The sequence below is a fragment of the Microdochium trichocladiopsis genome (assembly GCF_020744255.1).
Source record: "Microdochium trichocladiopsis strain MPI-CAGE-CH-0230 chromosome Unknown B0I36scaffold_7, whole genome shotgun sequence".
Classification (NCBI taxonomy): domain Eukaryota; kingdom Fungi; phylum Ascomycota; class Sordariomycetes; order Xylariales; family Microdochiaceae; genus Microdochium; species Microdochium trichocladiopsis.
In genome coordinates, this window is record NW_025763550.1 from 2,956,672 (window position 1) to 2,981,909 (window position 25,238).

At 57.1% G+C, this 25,238-nt stretch overlaps 12 protein-coding genes across 12 annotated transcripts; 5 read left to right on the forward strand and 7 right to left on the reverse strand.

Annotated features, from left to right (window-relative positions):
• Positions 1-408: 408 nt before the first annotated feature.
• B0I36DRAFT_385981 (velvet factor-domain-containing protein) lies at positions 409-2,174 on the forward strand (the record flags this gene model as incomplete). Its single annotated transcript, XM_046161088.1, has 5 exons — positions 409-491; positions 574-653; positions 703-798; positions 856-1,136; positions 1,206-2,174. 5 exons carry the CDS (start codon positions 409-411, stop codon positions 2,172-2,174), a joined length of 1,509 nt encoding a protein of 502 aa, XP_046010891.1.
• Positions 2,175-2,275: 101 nt separating this feature from the next.
• Positions 2,276-3,554, reverse strand: B0I36DRAFT_147085 (uncharacterized protein). The gene is made up of 3 exons (XM_046148463.1): positions 2,655-3,554; positions 2,390-2,558; positions 2,276-2,317 (listed from the first exon to the last, which is right to left on the reverse strand). Exons 1-2 carry the CDS (start codon positions 3,263-3,265, stop codon positions 2,459-2,461), a joined length of 711 nt encoding a protein of 236 aa, XP_046010892.1. The 5' UTR covers positions 3,266-3,554; the 3' UTR covers positions 2,276-2,317; positions 2,390-2,458.
• On the forward strand, positions 3,368-4,557 carry B0I36DRAFT_247064 (nucleoside-diphosphate-sugar epimerase; the record flags this gene model as incomplete). Its single annotated transcript, XM_046150281.1, has 2 exons — positions 3,368-3,701; positions 3,842-4,557. 2 exons carry the CDS (start codon positions 3,368-3,370, stop codon positions 4,555-4,557), a joined length of 1,050 nt encoding a protein of 349 aa, XP_046010893.1.
• Positions 4,558-4,601: 44 nt separating this feature from the next.
• B0I36DRAFT_147088 (uncharacterized protein) lies at positions 4,602-5,311 on the reverse strand. The gene has a single exon (XM_046148464.1). It carries the CDS (start codon positions 5,114-5,116, stop codon positions 4,646-4,648), a length of 471 nt encoding a protein of 156 aa, XP_046010894.1. The 5' UTR covers positions 5,117-5,311; the 3' UTR covers positions 4,602-4,645.
• A 196-nt stretch (positions 5,312-5,507) lies between these two features.
• B0I36DRAFT_246935 (uncharacterized protein) lies at positions 5,508-6,575 on the reverse strand (the record flags this gene model as incomplete). The annotated part of the gene is made up of 2 exons (XM_046150268.1): positions 5,508-6,322; positions 6,422-6,575. 2 exons carry the CDS (start codon positions 6,573-6,575, stop codon positions 5,508-5,510), a joined length of 969 nt encoding a protein of 322 aa, XP_046010895.1.
• Positions 6,576-7,933: 1,358 nt separating this feature from the next.
• Positions 7,934-9,564, forward strand: B0I36DRAFT_365211 (uncharacterized protein; the record flags this gene model as incomplete). The annotated part of the gene is made up of 2 exons (XM_046159106.1): positions 7,934-8,466; positions 9,198-9,564. 2 exons carry the CDS (start codon positions 7,934-7,936, stop codon positions 9,562-9,564), a joined length of 900 nt encoding a protein of 299 aa, XP_046010896.1.
• A 69-nt stretch (positions 9,565-9,633) lies between these two features.
• On the reverse strand, positions 9,634-10,881 carry B0I36DRAFT_375674 (Metallo-dependent phosphatase-like protein; the record flags this gene model as incomplete). Its single annotated transcript, XM_046160387.1, has 2 exons — positions 9,634-9,771; positions 9,871-10,881. 2 exons carry the CDS (start codon positions 10,879-10,881, stop codon positions 9,634-9,636), a joined length of 1,149 nt encoding a protein of 382 aa, XP_046010897.1.
• A 648-nt stretch (positions 10,882-11,529) lies between these two features.
• Positions 11,530-11,991, forward strand: B0I36DRAFT_246305 (HotDog domain-containing protein; the record flags this gene model as incomplete). The annotated part of the gene is made up of 1 exon (XM_046150222.1): positions 11,530-11,991. One exon carries the CDS (start codon positions 11,530-11,532, stop codon positions 11,989-11,991), a length of 462 nt encoding a protein of 153 aa, XP_046010898.1.
• Positions 11,992-14,517: 2,526 nt separating this feature from the next.
• On the forward strand, positions 14,518-16,629 carry B0I36DRAFT_385986 (uncharacterized protein; the record flags this gene model as incomplete). The annotated part of the gene is made up of 2 exons (XM_046161089.1): positions 14,518-15,588; positions 15,676-16,629. Exons 1-2 carry the CDS (start codon positions 14,878-14,880, stop codon positions 16,627-16,629), a joined length of 1,665 nt encoding a protein of 554 aa, XP_046010899.1. The 5' UTR covers positions 14,518-14,877.
• A 1,138-nt stretch (positions 16,630-17,767) lies between these two features.
• Positions 17,768-18,820, reverse strand: B0I36DRAFT_214608 (heterokaryon incompatibility protein-domain-containing protein; the record flags this gene model as incomplete). Its single annotated transcript, XM_046148950.1, is given in 3 exon segments — positions 17,768-18,171; positions 18,186-18,235; positions 18,357-18,820. Coding segments are annotated over 3 exon segments (918 nt in total), but the record flags the coding sequence as incomplete, so codon positions are not given.
• Positions 18,821-19,794: 974 nt separating this feature from the next.
• B0I36DRAFT_147125 (uncharacterized protein) lies at positions 19,795-20,607 on the reverse strand. Its single transcript, XM_046148465.1, has one exon. It carries the CDS (start codon positions 20,405-20,407, stop codon positions 19,904-19,906), a length of 504 nt encoding a protein of 167 aa, XP_046010901.1. The 5' UTR covers positions 20,408-20,607; the 3' UTR covers positions 19,795-19,903.
• A 178-nt stretch (positions 20,608-20,785) lies between these two features.
• On the reverse strand, positions 20,786-22,697 carry B0I36DRAFT_246895 (cytochrome P450 51; the record flags this gene model as incomplete). Its single annotated transcript, XM_046150261.1, has 4 exons — positions 20,786-21,614; positions 21,654-21,793; positions 21,911-22,354; positions 22,512-22,697. 4 exons carry the CDS (start codon positions 22,695-22,697, stop codon positions 20,786-20,788), a joined length of 1,599 nt encoding a protein of 532 aa, XP_046010902.1.
• Between the last annotated feature and the right edge of the window lie 2,541 nt (positions 22,698-25,238).

Genomic DNA, 25,238 nt, shown 5'->3' on the forward strand with positions numbered 1-25,238 from the left:
GGCCCTTTGCAGGCGGCCTGGACGGAGTCGCTGCCAGCCGCCTGTGTCTGCTCCTTCCTGCACCGCTCTCCTGACACTGTGCGCCTGCACACCTCGAGGAGCACTTGCAAGGCGTCCTGTGCCTGCCATATAAAAGGCAGTCCCGGCCAGCCAGCGCCTGTCGTCTGGTCTGGCCCTAACTGCTTCTAGCCACAGTCTCTGCCTGCCTGCAACTTTGGTCCTTTCTTCCGTGCTTTTTGTCCAACCCATCCTCTCAAGACTACCGCCGTCTCCCGCGCCAGGCCAACCGCCCACGCGACCTCAGGCTCGTCCACCGTCTTGGGATTGCACATACATCACGCTTCATCACTACCACGCCACCGTCAGCTTCAGCATCGCTCCAGTATCCTACTCCACCCAAAAGCCACCATGGCCAACATGCTGCCGCCCCCTGCCCCTCGGGTTCGCTGCAGCGGTAATGGCACTGGCAACATCTACGTCTGGCCATCAATGTTCGTTTGTTCTCACGCCCTCCTCTACACAAATCATCCTATTCAAGACATGGCCGTAAGCTCACTGACACGCCAACCACAGCTCTGACCCCCTCAACCGCGTCAGGCTCGTCATCGATCAGCAACCCAAGACAGGCAAGGCCTGCTCTGTCAACGATAAGAGTACGTCACCCAACGTCCACCAAGCATTCCTTGCTGATTCCCTATCTAGGCTGCGATCGCAAGCCGCTTGACCCGCCCCCAATCCTCCACATGGAGATTGTAGGCCCGTCTTCTGCGGCACGCGAAGATCAGATCCTCTTATCAAGTACGCACCGGCCCCGCCCATCTGATCGCTGCCATCGTCATCTGACTCTTCCCTCAGGTCCCAATATCTTCTGTGTGGCCCGGCTCAAGGCCGTAAACGAAACAGACGAGGCGAGGGAGAAGCTAGGCATCAAAGATCCGGCTAAACGGCTCTGGGGCGGCGCCTGCACATCCGGCAGGCGCCTTCGTGACATGGATGGCTGGCCCCTCAACTATCTCATCTGGCCCGAGCTCATGGTCAAGGAGAAAGGCATGTACCGCCTGTGCTTCGAGCTCTACTACATCACCTCAGCCCGGGGCGCCACCTTGATCACCGACGTCACCTGTGATACCTTTGAGGTATTCGGTTCCAGGAGATACCCTGGCATTGCTGTTTCCACACAACTCACCCTTCACATGAACACTCAGGGGCTCAAGTTGAGGACACGTGAGGAGAACAAGAAGCCGGCCAAGCGTCGCAAGATGGCTCAGTCGATTGAGACTGACAACTCCCGTGGCTCCTCTGTGGCGCTCTCCGGAGCGACACAAGGAGGAGACACCGCAGAGCAGGGCACTGCCACTGCCAGTCCGCACATTGCCGCAGCGGAACCAGTACTCGAGCTGCCCGTGGTCGAGCCTAGAAGCACTACTACTGTTGAGAACACTCGGCTTCCAGCTCCTATCTTTGCTTTGAATCCCGTCGATGCAGCCAATGATTTTGATGCTTCCATTCCCGCGAGGCCAAGCAGCAACCACCAGCCTCAAGGTCCGCCGACGCAGCCTCAGGCCTCTCCCTTTGGTGCTACCCAGGCTATGGCCTTGCCAGTTCAAGAACCTCATCAGGGTATAGCTACAGAACAGATGTTTGGCTTCGATACATTCAACACCTCTTCTGTCACTTCTGTCGCAAACTATCCCCAGGTCAATCAGAATGATAGCCTCTCCCAAGCGGCGTACCAGGAGCCCCTGCTCAATCACGGCGTGCACCTGGCTGTGCCTGTCTACTATGGTAGCCATATGCAGCAGGGTGGGCATGGAAACAACTACATGGTCAACAACAACCCCATGCTTGGCAGCCTGCCATTTGACTCGGTGGGTTTCCAGAGCCAGGGAAGCTCCCTGCCCCCCGGCACTGTAGCCCCAGCCAGTTACCTCCACAACGAATTCGCTGGCACCCCAGTCCTGGACGACTGGACGACGCCTTCGGCCACGCCGCCAACGGCCAACACATCGGTCTCCAAGTACGACATGAGTGGGCAGGACGACGGAACGGGCTTGCCGCCGATTCCTCCATCGTGTGTCGCAGATGTGCCTGGCACTACAGAGGGCGAAGCATCCATATTTGATACCAACGATCTTGGTGACTACGGTTTTGACTTCAATTTTGCATTCATGTGAGGTGCTGCACCTTGGGGGCTGGAGGATGTCGTTTCAACATTGGCTCCGCATGGCATTGACGTTGGCTTGTTTGGGTTGCTTTCTGCCAGGATACCCTCGTGGTCAGACACATGCTACGACCGCAGCACGATTCATTTTTGTTTCTAGCACGGGATAGGCACAGAATAAGTACATGTAGTGGCAATTATACTTTGTTTTCTTGATGCAAGGCTTACGGACGAGTCCATTTGCTCTGTGTGGATTTGGCATTATCGTCTCTGGTCGGGGAAAAGATGCCACCGCTGCTACATCACAACTTGAATGAGCATATCGAAAAAGGTGACTCCCACAGTCCTTTGGGCAGCATTAGCAGGCAAGGACTGGCTGGGCCACGGCTCAACGGCACTTGAGAGGCATGTCGCAGGAGCTGCCGGTCAGTGTGGGACGGATAATGGCCGCTAGTGTAGACGATGGGTGGCTTTGTGCGTGGGGCTGGCTGACCTGGTTAGGAGTGACTTGTGTGCCACCGGAAAAAAAGAGTTTCTACAATGTTGCATCTCGCACAAAATAGACTGTTGGGTTTTGAATTGCGGCGAAAGCCAGGTTTTGTGCGTCACCGAAGCACTTGAGGTGGAAGGACGATTGATGTTGGGAGATCTCAAGGTTGGCTTGAGTCTGGTTTTGTGGGGGCGGACGGAGAGTGGGTCTGTGTGGGGAAGAGCAGTGTGGGTGGGCATGTCCAACCCGAGTGACGTAGACTGAGCTTCAACTTGGAACGAAGGAGAGCATTGAATACGCTGCAACAACACAGTTGGGATTCTGAGCCTCGAGACATGAGCTGGCAGGGCACACAAGAAGCTTTCGCTGTACGTCACTGCACCGCTCAGCAGTGCGCAGGACGACAACTGCGTGTCCACGACAGCTCCCCTCTTCGCGCCCTCGGCACATTGTAGCACGAGCATAGCCCGGCAGCTCCACCGGCGCCGGCGGCAGCGCCCGCTGCTGGCCCGTTGCATGAGTGACCTCCGCGCGGGGAAAGAGGGGGGTGCTGCCCGAAAGCCGGAGCTGAGTGCGGTCGTAGTGTCGACCTCATGTGTAACACCCACGTCCATCAGGTAGCCGTCTAGAACTCTCTTGTTCTCGACAATCCCTGGCTACTCTTCCCCCTTTGGCAACCTCGGATAAGCCCCAGCTAGCTCTACAAGCTGCCCACAATGCATCGCTCCGCGCGCCACGTCGCCGCTCCCGCGTCCTCGAGCAAGCCGCGCCCGCCGGGCAGCCTGAAGATCCTCATCACCGGCGCGGCCGGGTTCGTGGGCCAGATCGTCGCCGAGGCGCTGCTCAACGACGAGCAGGGCAGGTACGAGGTGCTGCTTGCCGACATTATCGAGCCGCCCCTGCCCAAGGGCGTCAAGTGGCCGGACAAGGCCATGCTGGTGCAGGCCGACCTGCTCAAACAGGCCGACAGTGTCGTCGAGAGTGATCTGGATGTCGCATTCGTGTTCCATGGCATCATGAGTTCGGGAGCCGAGGCGGACTTTGAGCTCGGTGAGTAGTGGTCTCTCTCGCTTCTCGCTTGCCTTTCCTCCCCTTGAAGAAAGACCGTGCTGGTTAGGAAGGCGTCGGGGGCGTGTGTTCGTACCTGGCTGACCAAAAGGCAAAACCTTTCTCCTTTGCTCGACATGCAGGCATGAGCGTCAACTTTGATTCCACCCGCGCCTTGCTCGACACCCTGCGCCGCACCGCCCCCGGCGTCAAGGTCATCTACACCTCGACCCAGGCCGTCTACGGCGGCGTCGACACCATCCCCTTACCCGTCACCGAGGCGGTCCGCGCCACGCCCCAGACCTCGTACGGCTGCGAGAAGATGATGTGCGAGTACCTCATCAACGAGTACACGCGCCGGGGCTTCATCAACGGCTTCATCTTCCGCCTGCCCACGGTCTCGGTGCGCGCGGGCAAGCCCACCGCCGCGGCGTCCTCGTTCCTGTCGGGCATCATCCGCGAGCCGATGCAGGGCCAGGAGTGCGTCATCCCGCTCACGGACCGCGGGTGGAGCCACTGGCTCACCTCGCCGCGCGTGCTGCTGCGCAACCTGCTGCACGCGCTGGACCTCGAGCGGGACGCGCTGCCCGACTACGACCGCGCGGTGAACCTCCCCGGGCTCGGGGTCACGGTGCAGGACATGATGGACTCGCTGGCGAGGGTCGGCGGGGAGGACAAGCTGCGCCTGCTGAGGGAGGAGGACGACCCGGCCATCAGGCCGATCCTGGACTCGTGGCCGGCGCACTTTGACAACACCAAGGCGCTGGGGCTCGGGTTCGAGCGGGACACGAGCTTTGATGATATCGTGAGGGACTTCAAGGACGGGCTGGAGAAGCAGAAGTCGTCGTCGTCGGGTTAAGGAGGAGTTATATATCCTTGAGCATGCTGCTCACGGAGAAGTGCCGAACCCGAAGGGCGGCTGTTTCCAAGATCACGACGGTCCAGTATCAAACCGCGACGATGCATGCATCGGACCTCCCGCGTGACGAGGTCAAAAATGAACGAATGCGATTTGGTCCCTGCACCAGAAAGTTCCATGTCTTTTTGCTCGTGGTGGTGATTGAACAAGGTCCGTTTGCACAGGGTGTACGTGGTTGATGGCTCGACCGTGCCTCGTGCTTCCCTGGGCAGGCAGGCAGGCAGGCAGGCAGGCAGGCAAGCAAAGCGGCTATAGCCGGAGCTCGAAAGGCGGACTTACGGAGTGGCATGAGCCTTGGCTCCCGGGGCATGGCAATGGACATCCGTTTTCTCTGAGCACGGGCAGACATGGAGGCTACAGCGTACCCCATGCAGAGACGCGCGATGCACAGTTTTCGCGCTGCTCTCACTTTCCCGATGATTCGGACAACACAAAAGATCCGAGATGCCTTTCGAGATGGGGAAGGTGGCACGCCCAGGAAAGCAGCATTGGTGGACATCGGACCCGCAGCCCTTGAGTTCCCCAGGGCGGACAACTCGCAGATGTACCGAGCCCATCCTAGCACGGTGTATTCCTGGATGGGCCAGAAGCCGACATTGAGAAGAATGGGGACTTAGGTTTTGTCTATCGGGGAGGAGTCAGTCACACTTGTTCCAGAACAATGGACCTTTTGGGTGATTTTTGATCCACTGTGATAGAGTTCTCAGGTGAGCCGAGGTCAGTCTCTACGCGGACACATTTGGTCCGGTCCGTTGTCTGGTTTCGAACTCGATCGTGTGGTATAGTGGTGGCAGTGCTCGTCTGGTGCCCGTCTTCTTGCATATGATAGAGCTCTTGCTTGTGGCCGGAGTGCGCTGCTCACGTGACGCCTATTGTATACTCATGCCAAATTACAGCTTATTGGGGAAATACGGCGCGGTCCTCCCACCCCTGAACAGATCCAGCATCTCCTGGCCCATCCACTGAGCCCGGGTCGCCGCGATCCCGGCCTCGAGGTCCGCGACCAGGCCCTTCTGCACCAGCATTCCTTTCCCGTTGCCCTCCATCCCCAGGCCCATCAGCCACACCACGCAAGCGGCCACCTCTTGCGGGGTGTTGATGGGCACGCCGCTGGCCCTCATCCGGCCCACCCACGCCTCGACGTCCCGGGCGTCCCGGCTGGCCGCGAGGATGGGCGTCACCGTGATCCCGGGGGCCACGACGCTGATGGCGATGCCCAGCGTCGCCAGGTCCCGCTTCAGCGCGCGCATCAGGCCCACGACGCCGTGCTTGGCCGCGCTGTACAGCGGCGCGCCCGCGCTCGCGAGGTAGCCAGCCAGGCTTGCCGTGATGACTATACTCCCTGCTGCTGCTGGTGGGGCCGCCACTGCTCCTCCGTCCACGACGACGCCCTTCTTTTTGTCGTTGCTGCCGCTGTTGTTGTGGTTGTTCCGCCGCAGATAGTGCGCCGCCAGACGCACGGTGTCGTCCGCGGCGTGCAGGCAGACGTCGACGCACCGCCGGTCCGGCTCGGCGAGCAGCCCGTCCTGGTCGAGCGTCTCGTCGAAGAACTGGTCGCCGTACTCGGCGATGCCCGCGTTGACGTGGACGAGGTCGATCCTGCCGAAGCGGGCGACCGCGGCCTCGAACGCGGCGCGCTGAGAGGCCCAGACTGTGACGTCGGCCTCGTGGAAGAGGTATCGCGGGGAGGCGAGGAGGGCTTGGACTGACGCGAAGTCCTCGGCGGGAGAAGAGGTGGATGAGGAGGACGACTGGGATGAGGATGACGAGGAGGACGAGGAGGAGGACTGAGAAGGGGGGTTACGGTCCACGATGACGACGTTGTTGCCTAGGGAGTGTAGGAGGAGCGCGGTCTGGAGGCCTATACCCGAGGAGCCGCCTGTGATGAGGGCGGTTTTGTTGGTCGGGGAGGTGAGCTGCGATGGAGAGATGGTGAAGACCTTGTTGTTGTAAGCCATTGTGGGAACTGTTTTGGATCGAGTCGTGATAAAAAAATGGGCGTGTCGTCTATGGGCAGCCAGTGTCTCTCACAAGTTGAGGTCCAGCCGCCGACCGAATAGAGCGCACGTCGAGAGAGCAAGGTCACAATATCCGAGTTGGAGACGGTGCTGACGTGATCTTTCGGTTCTCCAACAGTCAGGTTTCCCCACGTGTTAGTCCTGATGGGGCACACCTGCGGCATCCCCATTGACTCCTAACGGCTAGACCATTTCAGCACAAGTGACACAAGTGACGGGCCGAGTAAGCTCTCTGGAGGGTCGGCCGTGGCGATTACGGACCTTGGCATTCGGCAGACGAGATGGTCGGGATGCTGTGGCGTGCCTGGCCTGTCAGCTGGGCTGTCAAAGGAGACTGCAGGCACAACACACGGGGGAGGTGGCATGGCGGCACTAGCTGGAGACTCCCCTGACAGCCATCCGCAAGGTGCCTGAAGATCCGCGGGTGTGCCCCGCGAAGCTCAAGAGGCGATGCACGCCATTGAAGCATAGCACCGGACTTGGCTTGTCGGGTTCTGAATTGGCAACCGGCGGGGTCATGGCCGCACACACTTGGAGCGCAGCTCTCCAAATCAGTACCCATCCTGTGCCCGATGCGTCTGCGGCAGTTCTTCTCAAAGCGTGGATGCTCCGAAAGGGTGGCATGCTTCTGTGCGCCCCGAGGTGGGTGGCTCCGAACCGGGCCCGGGCGGATAGTCCGGGAGGTCCATGGATTGGCGGGGTGGCCCCGGGTCTCCGACGGCTGAGGGGTGGCTTGTTCGGTAGGCGCCGAACGGTGCATCAGCCATCACTGGTGGTTGTCTGCGTGCCCAAGGCAGTTAGCATGTGCCCAGGGGTCCAGAAAACTTGCCTTTGACCGTGGCTACCTAGGCCTTGCCAGTGACAGGCTCGGAGACCGACCCGTTCGCATCATGGCAGGCACCTATCTCGAGGTTGGGGTGCAAACCTGCATTCTTCCCTTGCTTCAAGCCACCATGGAATGATGGACACCTTGTTCGATGCTGACGCTGGGAAAAGGAAGCAACTGATGCACAGCGGAGTCAGCTCCGAGCGAATGCATGGCCGAGTCGGCGCCATCGGCTGCTACCTCAGTGTCGAGCATATCGAATATGCTCACTTCAACAAAGCGCATTGATGCTCCTGGGAAACACTTATAAAAGGACAGACATAACCGCGCCTCTACCACTTCTGGCTCACCAAGTTCTCACTCAAGTTCCTCACAGATCCAACCCGCCTCCGATCAAAACCACAAGCTGCCTCAAATCCTTCGCCAACGCAAAGTCTTCCCAACCAATCCCCTTTCAGACCTATCCATCACCATGAAATTCACTCTTACCATCGTCTCGGCTATCCTTGCCGCCGTCGCCATGGCCTCGCCCAGCGTTCCCCGCGGCGATGGCGACTCCGTGTCGGACGCCAGCTACGGCGATTGCCTCACCGCTGCCGGCGCTAAGAAGGTCGCCAACAACTACGCCTCCCTCATCGGCCAATACACCGAGGCCAAGGCCCAGAACTTGCTCCACTCGGGCTTCAGCGAAACCAGCGACTCGATCAACGTCCTCTCCAAGAAACCCCTCGGCAGCGTCACCTTCCCGACCAAGGCCGCCTTCATCGCGGAGCTCAACAAGTTCCCGGTCTTCCCGCTCTCCATCACCTCCATCGAGGCGTACACCTGCGACACCGTCGTCGTGCGCTGGACGCAGACTTTTGGAAGGACGAAGCCCCAGCCCGCCGCTGGCATCTCCTCGCTGCGCATGAAGAAGACAAAGGACGGCTGGAAGTTCTACAGGATCTTCACCGAGTTCAACAGCATCACTTACTACCAGAACATGGGCGGCGTCTGCCCTGTCGTGTAAGATGTCAAGGGGCCACCCCGGACTTCTTTGCGGACTCTCGCAAGGAGCGCAAGGAGCGCAAGAAGTACGACTTCTAGGTCGATGTGTGTCAAAGGAAACGGTTCTGGAGGATTCTCAATTTTTTGTTTCTTGATTCTTGGTTCTTCTTGGTGCGGCAACACTGGGTCTCGGCTGAGCAATATGCAGTCCTCAGGCTATCCGAGCCGATCTGCTGAACGTGCAGCCCTGTCGAGTACGTTTCCTGTCTTCCTTTCTGTTGCTTTCTTATTTTCTCCTTCGGTTGTGGCAGGTCGCGTGCAGTTGTGAACGAGAGGATGTTAGTTTCTGAGATTGTATTTCTGCAAATGCAAGTTCGTGGGTGTCATGGCTTCTACCTCGCCGCCGAATCGTTGTGCAGTGTGATAATGAATCTCTTGGTAACCAAATGTGTATTGACCTGGCACCGGCGCTATACAATGCCATCTCGTGACTAGTACCGGAGCATGTCTCAAGTTTCCCCGTCGAGCTAATATCTGTACAACTTTTCCTCTGGCTCAGGTGAACTTTAAGCACACGCGAACGCGAGACGGAGTGAGACACGTCGACGTGGCCCGCGCCCCAACGAAGGGTAATGTCTTACTACCCTCCCAGAATTCCTCCCGACATTGAATGAGCTCTCCTTTCGAACCCCTCTGATCGACCTTCAACCCTCATATTTTTGAACTGGCATCATTACTGACAAAACAAGAGCTGAGCGCGCTTCCAACAACAACATCGAGTCCACCTCCACCTCCAGAGAGCGAGGTCGCTTTGGCCACCACCTACCGCAATCGCCCTCGGCCTCGTACTTGGCCACACACTGGCCCACCCTCCCGATGAGCCCGATCGCCACGATGCCGCCACTTGCAGTCGGCCTCGCCGTCACCTTCGCGGTGCTCATGGGGTTCGTCCTCGCCATCACGTGCATGCTCTACTGCCGAGCATCAGGTCGCGCCGGCGACCTCAACTCGCACAATCTGGGCTTCACACCCCTCACCACGATCCACGAGGCTTCTGACGAGGAGGACGAGGGCGAGGACGACAGGCGCCAGCGCACCGCGAGGTCACCTGTCTGAACGAAGGATCGCCTGCGCATGGAGATGTCGGCGCGAAAGGACAACTTCCTGCATCCCACCAAATGGTTTTCAAGTCCACCAGCCGCGTTTCCCTTGTGTGTGGCCATCGACGCTGCCACTCTCCACATTTTCTTTCGCGCTTGAGACGGAAGGGCTTCTTTTGCGTTTGCTGTCGGGTTTCTCGCCTGCCACCTTGTGATTTCGAGACTGAATACTCGAAGCCAGGTACTCTTCACGCTCAACTATCAGCTCCTTTCCTGCCCCTCGCTGTTGTCCACCCGGCTCAGGCAGGTCTCTCGAAGCCACCGCGGATCGTCGGGGCAAGTCAATCTCGATCAGCCACGGCAGATGTCTAAGCTCGCCACCGGACTCGAGCGCCGCATTGACAAACAGGGTGCTCTCCTCCACGGCGGCTTGGCCTCCCGCTGCCTCTGCTGCTCTGGAGCTGTCGAGCTTGATCTCTTCGCATGACACCTCGAAGCACCCCCTCGCCTCGCTGCGCGCAATCTCGTTCTTCCGCGCCCGCTCCCCCGCGGTCTCGAAGTCGCTCCCGCAAAGCCTGGCCAGGTTGGCGATGAACCGGGACTTGCCGTTGTCGATGTCGGCAAAGTGAGAAGGATGCTCGGAGATCTCTGGCCGCCAGCTGGCGAGCTTGGCGCCCCAGCCGCCGTGGACGTGGCCGAAGCAGTGCATCTTTGGCCTCGCGCGCGCAACCGCCGCGAACAGCTGCGGGCAGCCGATCCGTCTCCTGTCTGCTGTGATGTCCATGATGCCGCGAGGTGGCCCGTGTGTGATGACAATATCGACCTCGGGGTCGATGTCGAAGGCGTGGTGACTCTCGGGGTTATAGGTGAAGCCCCATGGCTCCGTGAATGGGGTGTACGGGCTGGCGTATATATTGAGGGCAGCACCGTTATCGAGGGTGAAGTAGTGGTTTCCCTCGTCGAGAAAGACGACTCCGTCTTGTGCAGCGTCGTCCAAGAGCTTCCTGGCCTCGCCGGGGGTTCCGAATTCCTTGGTGACGAGTTCCTGGTCATTTTCAAGAGCGGGATCGATCTTGTAGGCTTCAACGAGCTTTGCCGGGAACGCGACTGGGTCGAGAGAGAAATCATGGTTGCCGGCAATGGCAATCTTCAGTGGCGCGTTGAAGGACCGCAGAAGGGATAATGTCTGCCGGAATTCGTCGAGTTTGGAGTGTTGTGTGAGGTCGCCGCAGTGGATGACCACGTCGACTTGTTGTGTTAGCGTCTCGCCATGGGGGAAGCACTTGCCATGTGTGTCGGAAATGACGATCACTTTCGTCTTGATTGTTGACATGATTGGTGCAGCATTCATGGTTGTTGGTGGGAAGCCTCATGTCGAAAGTCCGACTAGGTCCATGGTTTGCAATATATGAGTCCTAAATTGTCCCTTGGACGCGCACCTTTCTCCGAAACCACCACCAAATGCAAGCCAGTTTTCGCCACGACACAGGCCGAAGATACGAGGGCTCGTATATGCTGTTGTCAAAAGTCTGGTTATTGAATTGTTGTCTGCCCGCTGTTGTCTAGGAGGGCCAGGCTACTGTGCACATCGGCGCCTCTGCACCTCTGCACCTCGGTCACCTGCACCTCCACAAATCCCAACTGTGGTCTTAAGCGCCACAACCATCACAAGGAGATGCCTGATGACGCGTGTCCATGAACCAACCAAACGTCCTGTTCAAATACATTTCTGATTCCTTCCTATAGCCCTGGTGTGCCTGCGAAGCGCATTACTCAAGACAGGTGCAGGTCCCCATCACCAGCTGCTCCGCAGCTGCCTGAGCCACTCTGTGGAGTCCTCAACGGTTCCTGGAGCCAAACCAAATATCCAGCCCTCCTCCCCAACATCTTGATTTGCACCCTCAGGTCAAGTCTTGACTCGAGGCGTTCACCACACGTATTCGTCCCCGGCGTTGCATATCCCTGTGCTCTTTCGGCGACCATGGGAGACGCTTCCGCTTCCGACGCGGCCATCAAGGCGCACATCGAGTCCCTCGTCGCCACTCAGCTGCCCAACTCGGCCATCTACAACTTCCTCCTTTCTGATGTCCGGATCCACGCTGCCACAAAGGGCACCGTCAAGGCGCGCCTGACCCTGACCGACCACCACGTGAACTCGCGGGGCGGCATCCACGGCGCCGTTTCCGCCACATTTACCGACTGGGCCGGCGGCATGGCGATCGCCACGTGGGACCTGCGCGACAAGACTGGCGTCTCGGTCGACATCCATGTCCGCTACCTGTCGTCTGCCGTTGTCGGCGACGAGGTCGAGATCGAGGGCACAGCCGAGAAGGTTGGGGGCTCGGTCGCGTTCACCAAGGTCGTCATCTCCAAGGTGGTGGATGGCGTTGCCGGACCCATCATTGCCAGTGGCACTCATACCAAATTCGTCAAGCGCAACTGAGCGCGCCCGGCACTTCGCCCGCCTCCGGGCCGTATGCGGGTCTGGCCTCACCTGATACCCCGCCCAGGTGTTTCGTCGGTGGCCCACCCGATGGCCGACGAATGTTACGCCGCCAGGGGGTCTCGGATAAAAGAAAGAAGAATGATAGATGATACAGAAGAAGAACGTGCAGCCCACGACAAGCATCGAGAGCTCTGCCAACCGTCAATAGAGATAGATCACATTACAAGCATGCAGGAACACTAAGGTAGTTATGGAAAAGCAACTTCCCCGCCAAGCATTTAAGAAGCGATTTGTTGCCAGAGAGCATTTCACCAACTACAACGGGAGTTGGACCTCAGCTGTATTCAGGGCACCAGATTCTACGGTCGGTCAGGCTTGGCAGGAAGGGCCTCGAGGACTTTATGTGTGTGGTACGGGCCCGATCCACGTGTCCACCCCGTCCCCTGCCGTGCCTCCCGAAGCCGTGCCCACACTGATAAGCTCCTGTGGCGCACTGGAAACGTGGGCATGTCGCTACGTCAGTTCCGACTCAGCAAGCCACGGTATCATGACATTACGCACAGTAGCCAGACATACGAATTATCAACTGCCCTCTTCTTGTTCTCAGCTAAACCACTCACCGAAATCCCGCCATGAGCCGTCATTCACAGGCCGAGCACGATATGACATGGCCTCACGTCCGTCCGCAGGGGTAGTGCATGCATGCAAGGTGCATGCCTTACAAGCAGACATTTGACAGCCAACGTTCGAAGTGGCGGAATGCCGACCAGGGAGCCACAAAAAGAGGACAACTCCATGGGGGATGCATGCAGCAGGCCATGGTCAAAGCCGACCCCTGTGGCTCCCACTGCTAAACAACCCTGTCGAGCTTGCGCGGCGGATTTGCTTTGCAAGATACTGGCTGATCGGCACAGGAGTCGGCTCCTGATTTTCATGTGCGGGGATCAGCAGAAGCTCGGCTGGGAGATTGGGAAGCACAAACATGTGTTCTCAGCTGGCGATGAGGGAAAGCCACCACAGCGTCAGCGTGCCTGAGAACGTCAAGCCAGGATCCCGCTCCTACAGGCACACCTTAGCGGTTGCTTAATGATCACAATTTAGTGTCCCGTATGGGCAGAAGAGCCCGAACAGGAGCGACTAAGCTTTGTGGAGAAAACGTCGTTTCTAACGCTGTGCTTGTCAGGGCTCTTCTGTCCAGATGGAGTCAGTGCAGAGGACGAGGTCACAATCGTAAGGGCGAGCCGAGGAGCTGAGACGTCCATGCACGGCCGTCAGACTCGAGATGCCCGGCGATACCGCCAATACATGGCATTAATGAGAGTCCCACGACGAAGCCCGGTCGTGTGCCCGAGATGGCATGACAGGCACGGCTTATCATGGCACATATATACCTTAATCGGTACAGCATCGTCAACGCCATACCCCACAGGCCGAGCTCCCTGATAGTGTCCACCCCGACGGTACGATCCCACTAGCTTGGGATACAACGCCACAATCGCCGAACACGGCCATCACCGGCAGGCAGGCAGGCAGGCAGGCAGGCAGGCAGGCAGGCATGCATGCACGGCATAAGGCAACGAAGTGGCATGTGAGGGACAAGCTCTCATTCTGAGTTGTGACGACTCCGGTTCTCTGCACGGGACGAATGCTGAATTCTGATGGAATCTTTGCGCGGATTGTCCCGCGTCGCTAGTCCCCTGAAAGGATTAGCGTGCTGCGCATGAGCCAGCCCGTTGAGCGGGCCCCGGCTTTATACCATGTGCTGCGAAGATCACGATTAGCGCTCCTGGAGGATGTGCACCTCCCGGTCGTCCGCGAATGGTCCAAACGTCCAAGTGGCGGCAGGCCACGAGCATATCCCGTCCAAAGAAGCATCAGATCGACAGGACGTGCTTGTCTGCCCGTCCTTCGCCTATTTCCCATGTCGAGGTTGCGCCAGTTTGAGTTTCGCAGACTGGCATGGACATCAGGAACCTGGTTCACCACCACCACCACTATGACAGATAAGGACACAAAGGAGGTGCCGTGGCTACGCACCACAATGAGAACCTGCTGTTCTTCGAGGGTAACTGTGTATGGGCGCAGCTCGCACACCTCGTTTGATGCCCTCCGAGTACGCACTCTTTCATTCAACGGCCCATAACCCCTTCTAGGTATGGCCGTGCTCCGCACCACGAGAATTGAGACTTCGGGGCTCTCTATACTCAAAGGTAATGGTGATGGCGCAATCAAGAACGACGCCGGGAACAAAACGTCCCCTCGTCGATAGTTGGTTGCCAGCTATTGGTCTTTTGGAGCCGTCAGTTGAGCCTCGAGTCAGGCAAGCCGGGAAGAAGAGCCCGGATCTAGGATGCTAAGCACCAGCAGAGTACAGGTCACATGGAGACTATCCTGCCAAGGCGACTTCAGACTGGGGTCCTGGTGTACCGAAGCAAGGCATCAAACAAGCGATGCATATGCCCCTGAACAGGCCTGACCGGGAGCCCTGCCCAAGGTCCACGTCGCGATGCCCGGCACCTGGGATGATTTCCAGGGCACAGGGGTTTTTTATGGCCCCCATGACCCCCACCCATGCAACGAGAGCCCTTCAAACCCATTGCTAAGCTTGGGCGAGAACCCACAGCCATACTGGGGAGACGCCACGGGCGACTGTGCCATGGGGAAATCATCCCGTTTATATCCCCTCCACTCCCTATATACCAAATTATGCCGCGGGGTGGCAAGACCTCTTTCGTGCCTCCGTTGCGCATCCTACACGGCAGTATTGGTTTTGTCGCACAACAGCAGCCGCCATGACAGCAAACGAGCGCTAGCTCGAGCAAACTGACCCTTCACCACATTCGTTTCGACCCGGGACCATTGGGCCGCCTTCGTCTTCCCAGTATGGAAGTAAGTGCAGCCATGGAGACCGGTTCCATTTCGCCATTGCCTCGTGCGTTCCGGATGGGTCAGCTGGCTGTCGTCGTCGTCGGAACTATCTCACTTGTCACTTCGTCGCTCTTGTTCCTGCATATCACCTACAAGTTAATCAGCCTCGAACTGAGGAACCGGCAAGCCCAGCAGCCACATGATGCGCCAGTTGAGATGGACCTCGCCCTGGGGCTGAGCGAGGACCACTACAAGCATTTCAAGGCAATCACTGAACCGACACCGACTGCTTCCCAGGGGCGGCAGAATGCGGATGCCATCGCAAACCCCGACGCTGGAGACAAAAAACCTGGCCGCGTCAAGAAACGGAAATACAAGGCGCCAAACCCGCTCCTGATCCTCATCTACAATCTCATCCTGGCCGACATCAGCTTGTCGGCGACGTATGCGGCGAACATGATCTGGCTCAAGGAGGACACCATCAACATTGATTGGCCGACTTGTCGAGCTCAGGGATGGCTCGTCAGCTTCGGATGCGTCATATCGAGCGCGTTCCTCTTGACACTGGCCATCTACACGCACAGGATTGTCATTATGGGCAAGCGGCCGTCGTCCAAGTCGACTATTATAGTGTGCGTTGCGATCTGGGCCGCATCCATCGTCCTCACGTGTATCGGGCCTATCGCTTCGGGCAAGGAGCATTACTATGCGCGACAGCAATGCTGGGTATGTCGGTCTTATCCTGGGCTGTCCATTCGTGTGGTCGTGAGGGCTCGACATTTTTGCAAGCAATGCTGACACATGCCTCCAAAGTGCTGGATCGAAGGCTCGAATGCAGGGTGGAGACTGACAGTTTACATTCCCGGTTTCTTCTGCCTCTGTTCAACCTTTGGGCTATATACCTGGACGTTCTGGTGCCTCCACAAGCGGTCACAGTCGTCCCGCATGATGCCGCGTAGTTCCAGCTCGAGTCTGACAAGCGGCACCTCCCGCGGCTTTGTGAGCAGCAGCACCAATCACGCCCGCCAGGCGAGCAAGGCGACCGCTGGTCGCGCTGGCAGCATCAGCAACGGCGGCCTGGCCCATACCCCGACCAACGGCAACCCAATGTCCTCGGCAGCACGCAACAGCGGCACCAAGCTGCGGCCGTCGGGCCACCACCCGGCCTTCCTCATCTACCCCATCATCTACACGGTGGTCGCGTCGCCGCTCACGCTGGGCAGCATCACGCCGCTCGAGAACTCGACGCTGTTCATGATCACATCGGCGACCCTGCTATCCTCGCTGGGCTTCTTCAACGCCCTGCTGTGGGCATCGACCATCATCTTCAGCCGCCGCGACGACCTCGTCGACACGGGGCTGGAGTACTTCTCCTTCATGCGCACACCGAGCGACCGCCAGTACGGCAACATGATCTGGGTACAGGGAGGAGCATGCACACCAGAGGATGACGGCGACGTCCGCGGGCAGGGGCTCGGTGATGGTGGTGGTGGTGTTGGCAGCAATGGTAGCGTGCTGGGGACGAATAGGCACGGCGAAGAACGAAGCGAGAGCAAGCACAGATGGTATCTTCTCGGCCGTGGCCGAAACGGGAGCGACTCGGAGATTCCCCTGAGAGTGCAGCCGTCGAGAGCGTCGTCGACCCAGCGGGCCGGTCCCTCTTCACATATGAATGGCGCCGACGCCAGTAGAAGTGGTGGTGGTGGAATCAGGTTAGACGTCAGCACGACGGTCGTGGTCGAAGATTCCAAGGCGCTACAAGGATGACGGCGCTTCTGTATACTTGTTCTTCGTTACTTTTTTGTCATGACGTTGATGAAGCAAACAAAGCAAAGCAAGCAAGCAAGCGTCAGTTCTGTTACGGCATGGTTCGAGCTTTCTCTTTCCCACCCGGCTCTGATTCGTCGGCTGTCCTTCCCCGCGCGCGCATGTATGTGAAGTGAAGAATGAGAGGAGGGCCCTTCTTGGCTTGCCTTTCTTTCGGCTTGGCCCAATCCCTCTTGGTACTTTGTGTGCCTCTCAATTGGCGATACTTGTCATACTGAACTCTTATCCCGTTACTGCTATCTTGTGCCTTACCGGTAAGGGACTGAATGAATTGACCACGGTGCTTGAAGATACACTCGTAGCACAGGAGGAGTATCCCCAAAGGAAACAGTGTTCTACGAGCAGTTGTTTGTCCTAGTTGATCAACTAAGGAAGGATCACAGAAGACTCCGAGTCTTCCTCATAAGACTGACACGAATTATTATTCCCAATAGAATCAGACAAGTCTCAACCTCTGCACTGGCGCGTCCGTGATGTCATATAGACATCCCTTCTTGACGGAGTAGCTCGAGGCTCCGATCCGTCGGTATGTCTTGAGCGCGTGAGTCATTTGTACATCCGCCGCGATGCCAGTCTGCGAGTCCGTAGATGTGGGCTTTACTTCCTCCACGATGAGAATGAAGAATCTGCACCTGTCAAAAGAAGTTATCAAGAGACAGTCATATTCCGTGGCTGGCTCTGCAGCGACTGCGTCTGGGGAGTCAAGGCAGCCATGCCACGTCCAGTGCCGCGACGGTTTGCGATATCCATCCCTCTTGCTGTTCTTCGTGTAGAGCGAGATCCACGGCTCCTCACGATTTTCGGCCATTTCCCAAGACAAATCCAGCGGAAGCCTAGCGACGGGCGCTTCTACGACCAGTTCGGCGTGCAACAGCCGCGAGAGTAATGGCGCGCCGTCCCAGACAACATTTGCCGTGATCAGTACCAGATGGTCACTCCAGGTCGGCGTCTGCACATGATGGCCCATGCGGATCCGGGACGGGCACGAAAGATGAGACCAGGACGGTGTCCCCTCCAAAGCCTTTCTCTCGGAGCCCTCTCGTAGGTATGCTTTTCGGACATCATCCCGCATGCGCCACCGGGTCCACATCAGGTCCTGACGGACTGTTCTCTTCCAACAGCCAAGGAGGTGCTCGTCTCCGGAGTACCTGGCATACTCTTCGACCAGCCCGGCAATGGCGCTGAGACGGTCTTGCGGATACGTGAATGAACGACGCGAATAGTGCTCCATCCAATCCGACCACACTTGATGAATGTGAGCAGGGTCCATCCCTTCCGACAACGACCTAATCGTAGGGTTATGCCAATGTACTCGGTCTCGTGCTGCGTGTACAAAGGACGCGCCGGCCTCTGTGCAATTTACAGTCCGGCAAATAAAATGCATTTCCGGCTGCATGCAGTAAACCACTCGAGGTGAAAGAGCTTGCTCCTGTAGCACCCATCCTCGAGTGTTGAGGTGTGTAAACTCGGGCCGTTTTGTGACTTCATCCATGTACATGCGGACTTTGAGATGTGCGGGAGGTTGTCTTGGGGCCATACTGAATCCCTGTCCATCGAATTCATGAATTCCGGGGTCCGGACTTGGCAGTTCCTCGTTTGTTGTTGTTGCTGCTGTTAAGAGCGGAGTGTTGAATTGGCACACTTGGTTCCTCCAATGATACCCATACCACTCCTCCTCCTTAGAATCGTCGTAGAAGCACCCACCAGAGCTGTTTCTGGCACCTGTGGCGGCGATGGTGAGCAAGCTACCAGAATAAATGTCCTTCATGCGTGCAGCTTCCCGGCACCAATCGTCGTTATCATCCTGTACTATGCAAAGACTGTCGATCCAGAGATATTGAATGCCGACAGCACGGCAAATGTCCATCGCATCTCTAAACGTGCGCGGGGTCTGTTCCTTTGGGAGTCGAGCTTGAAACGACAAAAGGGTGTGAGTTGTGGTCTGGAGCGGCTGGTAGTCGCCCCAGCAGTGACTCAAGGTCGCATATGCTATTTTTTTGTTGCTTGTTTCCTCCTCGGAGGTAAGAACCAGGCGGGTTGGGGCAGTCTCGTCTTCTCCGTTGCCGAGCCTCACAAGTCGCGCTGGTAGCGGCTGGGACCTTGACCACTTGGAAGATCCCGTGTGTCGCTGGCAGCCAGGATGCGAATGCTGGCACCTTGCTAGCCAATATTTGAGCATTTTGTACTTGTCCGCTATCCGAAATCCGCCTTGCCGGGTCCAAACAGGGGGTAGCTGTGCTGTTATTCCACAATCCAAGATCAGCCGAGTTTGCTAGTATCACCCCGCCATACTTGGAAGGCGACAGCCGGATCGCACCAGTTGGGATCAATACTTCTAGCCTGGCAATGAGCAATAGCCTGGACAAATTACTAACCGGTGCTTGGAGATGTGAAGATGACCATACGGCTGGCGGGACGGAGCGCCTCCTCGACCACCTCAAGGAGAATGTCAAGATGGATCCACATGCCGTTCGTGTCTGATGATTCCCCAGTAAGCCCGGAGGCAGTCCTCACTTGGGATGGATCGACAGGCACATGGGGTTTCGTGATGTGATTTGGACGCAGCCAGATCTTTACCGACGCCTGTGCATCTCGGTTATCTTGCCGCCCCTCCCCTCTCAACCTGCTAGTAGCTAGTTGGTTGATGCAGTATCGATGAATTGCTGAACATAGAGCGCAAAGCCGGTCGTTGAGACTCCGTGTCAACTCTTCAAGTGTCGAGAAGAACCCAAAGTATTTTTGCTCATACCAGGGCCCTTTGGTTGGGGCAGACTTGTGAATGATGTCCGAACAGTACTTGCAGAGCGATGCCAGACTTTCAACGGAGTCGTCCATGATCGGTGGCGTTCTGGGGATAGAGCTCGAGTTCGTGCAATTCTGTTTTAATGTGAAGTTTGAGGTATGCCAGAAGCCCAATTTTGAGCGGAGGGAGGGGCTGGCATGTTTGGTGGACGTCGATGTTTGGAGCTGCGAACCCCTCGCCGAGCGGCAAGGCATGGCCACAATGCGTCAGCAGGCATCCGTAGTCTGCCTACCCTAGTATGGTCGGCCAACGAACAGACACATCGCTAGTGGCGTGTGGGGAGAGCCAACAGTACCATCTCAACCTCATAAGGCGTAATAAATCATAGTCAAGTTAACTCGCGTCGTTGATTGGAAAATTCGCTGTCCAGGGTTGTGTCCGCACTGCCTTGCTTGCCCCTTGTGCACCTGCTCACCATCCGAAGAAGACGATCACGGCAGCCACCATCCATGAGTATGCGCAAGCCTCCAGAATGACCATGATGTTCTCCGTCCTCCGCTGCGCCTCGTTGTAATCCTCCATCATCTTGATCGGCGGCTTCCACCCGACCTTCTTTCCATCCCCGCGCGGCGCCCAGTAATTGCGCATGTGCGTCCGCGCAAGCAGCAGTGCGATTACCATGGTCGGCGCGGCGTTGTACCGCAGAAAGGGTGAGGCGAGCACGCTGTTGCGGTCCGTGGGGTCTGAAGTGGCGAGGAACACCGACGCCGCGAAGGAGAAGAGGAATCCCAGGGCCCCAGACGCCTGGGTCGTGCGCGTCTTGTGCAGCTGGCGTGCGGCCTCGGATGACCATTCTGCGAGCTTCTCAGAGGCGGACTCGTAGGTTTGCAGCCGGGTGATGGCGATGGCGGACTGGAAGCCGCCCCAGGCGGCGAGGAGGGCCTGGGCTGAGTGCAGGTATGTAGCAATAGGCATCGTGGGGATGTATCTGTCGTCAGGGATGCCTATGAGGGCCAGCCTTTGGTGTCCAAAGGTTGCAGAATGATGATTATTGGGCTGTATGAAAGGACTAGTGGGATGAGTTGGCAAGGTCTTCTGATGATATCGTGAAGCCTGCTCTGGGCTCGGATGGGTGCCCGCGTGACGTCAGCGGCTGCCTCAGGCACGCGGGTCCGCAACCACACAAACGGCGTGCGCTACTGAGGTACATCTTCGGGCACTCATCTATTGCGATCGTGACGACTTGTATGACAGCAAATCGCAAACTGGGCACATCTCGATGAGATTCCACAACTTCACCAAGCCGTGCTTGCTCTCAACAAGCCACCATCGTGCCTATCCGTCCGTAAACACCTACTTCCGCCTCCTCCAGCGGATCATCGACCCAGCAGCCGGCCTCGCAAACATGGAAGAGTGATCCGTCTTAGGAACGACTCCTCGACTACCATCAAGAGTGCTCAGTTCAAACTCGCGCACAATTGTCGCCACAATGACGCCTAGGTTGAGATATGCAAATTTCTCACCGATGCACCGGTGTCGCCCTGCTCCAAAGGGAAGATAGGGATTGCGCGTGCTGCTCTTGGCCACTGCCCCGTAGCCGTAGTCGATCGTGTCCTGGTCACTCGGCTCCTCTTTGTTCTTGCTGTCTCCCGCGGTAGCATCCCAGCGACGAGGGTTCCATCTCTTTGCGTCTTCAAAGAACTCGTCGCTGACAGCAGTGACCATCGGCGATGCCAGCAGCACCTTGTCCGTGCTCACCACGTACGGTGTCCCAGGCACGCGCAGCGGGTTCTTGACCTTGCGCATAATGCTATGGATCGAGCCGTGCAGTCGCAGCGTCTCCTTGACCACGTTGTGCAGAAGTGGGAGCTTGTCCAGGTCAGCATATGTCAGAGGTGGTAGCTGTGTCTTACTCGTGGTGGGCAAGTGGTCAGAGGGGAGCAGGTTGTCTAGCTGTTCCTGGTACAGCGCCTCCGCCACGTCTGGGTTAGCCGCAAGCTCGAGCATGATCCAGCTGCTCGCTGACGACGAAGAATGCTGCCCTCCCATGAGCAGCGTAATCATCATGTTGGCAATCTCAGAATCGGAGACCGGCGTGCCGTTCTTGTACACGGACTGCATCAGGTTGGTGATCATGTCGTGTTCGTGTTCGTCGTCTTCTTTCTGCTCATCCTCGATAATGCTGGACAGAGGATTTCGTGTTGTGGCTGCTATAGATGACTGAGGTCTTGCGGTGAGGCGGTCGTGGCGTTGTTGGATGAGGTCGAGGTATACGGCGCGCATCTTGGCGTGGGCAATGTCTCGCTTGCGATTTCGTGGGAGCGGCAGCCCTGGGAAGAGGAAATTGACCGGGGCGAAGCCCTATGTTGTACAGCAGAGATGTCAGCCAGCGGTCTCGCGACGTCGTCTCTATGCACGGGGAAGACCTTGTGCCTGATGACAAGCTGTGACATGGAGTAGGGTTGGAGGGAGACTCACCATGTCCAAGTCGTGATACAGTTCCGCCATCTCGGCAGTCAGCTTCTCCCTGACCTCGCGTCCCTGAAGAGACCTCGCAGCGGTGAAGAGAGTGATCTCTGCCATGGCGGCGCAGATGTCCACTTCTCCCGCTTCTCCTATCCATCCACCACGACCCTCGGTGTCATTGACGTATCTCAGCACCTCACCCTCCACAAGCCCAACATGCCCCTCTAGCGCCCGCTGCGTAAGTCCAAACTTCACGAACCGCTTCTGCTCCATGAGTTTCGCGTTCGGGCAGTCGTAGACGACGTCCTTGCCAAAGACGGGCGTCGTCAACGGCCCGTAGATTTCCTCGGCATTTATGTCGGCGTGTTTCCCATTCAAAATGAATTCGTTTCCGTCGGGGCCGAGGTAGACAGTAACAGAGCGGCCGAAGAGGGTAAAGGTGAAGATATCGCCATACTGTTGCGGAGAGAGAGGGAATGACTTATGTCAGCCCATCGAGTTTTATGCGGAGCGGTGTGGGCGGACTATTTTGCGTGATCGTGCCGGCGTAGAGGCGGAGTAGAGGCGAGCCTGAGGAGTCGGCTCTCTGTGTTAGGAGAAGAGGAAGACTTACCTTGGCTCGATACTTCTCAAAGAAGGCCACTGGATCCGAACCATACGCAACGGCGCTGCCAACGTACGGAATCCAGTGGAAGACAGCAGGAGGCTCAGTTTTGTCGTGCAGGAAAAGCTGGCGGAAGACGGAGAAGACCCAGGACGCAGCTAAGCCAAAGCTTGTATAGAGAAAGGCCTCCCACATGGGCGAAGCACCGGTAGCAATCGGTAACGATAGCATCATGGTAAGAGAAGGTGAAGGTTTGATCCGAATGGGAGGTATTCTTTGGGGATAGAAGAATTTGTGATACCGATTGCCCATAAATTTCCCACGGGAATGAGACTCTTATATATTTCAGTGAGGCTGCCCTACAGGGAGAAAAGGCGACGGCCGAAATGTCATAAGCATGTTCTCTCACTCAGGCAAACCCTCCACAGCTGGGTGCTTGTTAACAAGACCATAGTGACAAGCTATCCGCCAAGCGTACAACATCAATATAATTCAACCCCTGAATTCACTTAATATTGTTAGTGTCTCATCTCAAAGTGTTAGGGTCCACGATATTGACGGGTTGCGAAGCTTCGGTGCGCTTCGAGCCTGGCTTCCCGTTTTGTCAGGGATGTTGCGGCCTCATTGGTTGGATGGATTTGAGTGGGTCTCGTATTCGTTTTCGCCTGCCCCAGCATGAACGCCGGGGTCCAGCACGTGTGCCTCTTTTCCTCGGCCAGCCGTCCGAGGCGAGTACCAGAATGGTCTCTGAAATCAGCTGCGAACAACGGCTTAGCTCTAGTCTTGTGTTCGGACCCTCTGAGGTCGGCTATGAGAGCTTGGCTGTGCCTGGACATGGGTCCTAAAATGTCGAATGCAGGGCTATGAACAACATGCATAAGGGGTGAACAACACGCATAAGAGGCAGGAAACTGCTGCATGATTCAGCACTTGGTCTTTGTGCAGATCTTGAGCGAGTCTTAAAAGAGGGAAGCGATCGTTGTAGTACTCATCCTAAAGAGAGCTGGATTCCTGCATACCGTGGCGCTGGTCGTTCATGTAAGAAACATAGGAGCTATCTTGGCTATTCGACTGTTCGATTACTCATTTGGCCATGTACCTGGAGATGACTTGGTCAGGCAACCATTTTAGAAGAGTGGCTATCTTCATCACAACGATCCAGCCTCATGAGGAGTAAGAGTGAGCACTGGTGATATTTGGTTGGCACTCCCGCAACGTCCCCAATCCGCGCGGTGCTTTGCCAAAATGTTACGACCAACGATTGGACGGGCTTTGATTGGTATCCTGGCTCACTTCAAGACCTTGCAAATTCGATGCGGGCCGACGTCCCCCCGGGATCTTGGGTCAGTTTGTCGCGAAACCCTGCAGGGTCGTCGATAATACAGCTGCCCCCACCTCACTTGCCCGTCTAGAACTTGCTTTCTCGAACTACTCCAGCCGCTGGGGGGCCTTATCAAGTCTGTGCCTGGAGTGGCCCCCAAAAGACGGTAGATACGATGGCAGTCCCCACTGTCAATGTCTAGCGTCTCCTGGAGACGATCTCGCTGCTTCTCGGGGAGGGGCAACACGACTTTGCCCTCGAAGGCCGGATCCTTGTCTTGCCGCCAGCTAACCGTTGTTCTCGGCTATCTTTTCATTCTCCTCATCAAGTCTTTCGTTGAGTGCTTTGCTTAACTATTCTCGACCTTATAACGAGACGGCATGTGAGAACGGAGCCCTGCAATCACTCTGTCAGGGGACCAAAAGGTCTAGCAGTACGACACAGGCGTCCCCCGAAATCCGACCAGGAAGTCGCGACTGGAGTGCTGCACACAAAGACCCTCACGGCCTCTGCCACCGATTGGCGTGGAAAGACTACTATTACTATATACTTGCCTCCTGGCGCCTTCCACGGCTGCACGGGGCTCCGAGTCATCTCATCAGTGGTCGCGAAAGACATTCATCATGGCTCACATCATCTGCAAGGGTAGAAGTCCTCTCACTGTCCTTCTTGGAGATTCCCAACTTCGGCGTCATCCAAAACCCCCTCTCCAGCAGAATCATCGTCACCACCTCGGGCGGCCCCTCGCTTGATGATGGCCGCTTCACCTCCGTCAATTATGACGGCTCAAACCTCCGGATCGTCCTGGCCCGAGGTCAGATCCGCCCTCCCAAAGAATAACTCTCAAACTCTTGCCAAGCCCAGGCTCTACTTTTGCGAACCGCGAGGGGCATGCGCCTCATGCGCAGCAATCCCAAGACTACATAAACGGCTCGGCCCTCGAGAGCTCGCCGTACTCGTTTGAATCGAGGTTGCCACGTGGTTTTCAACTAATCTGTGCACCCCACGTTTCATAAACCACCCTTTCAAGCCTGGCTTGTGATCTAGCTAGCGCTGTTCCCCAAGATATCTACAATGGTCGGCGAATTGTTATCGACAGTGCTACCCATGATTTTTCACGTCGGTATCGGACCTCGTGCTACCTAGTCATAGGCAGATCTATATATGCCTTGCGTACTCATATAATCCTGCCATCACAAAACTTTCTTGCCGAGCAAAATAACAAATAAAACCGTGAGCGTGGCTGATCATTGTCGTCGGGCCTTGGCCATTTTTCTGCAGATCTAAAGTCTACTTCATCGTGGTAGCCGCCTCTATCTTCTCTGAGGTAAGTAAGATCGCCGACGTCTAGATATCGCACCGTCTCGTGCGTGGCACTGGACCTTGTTCATCCTCACGATCCGCTGCTCCCGTTC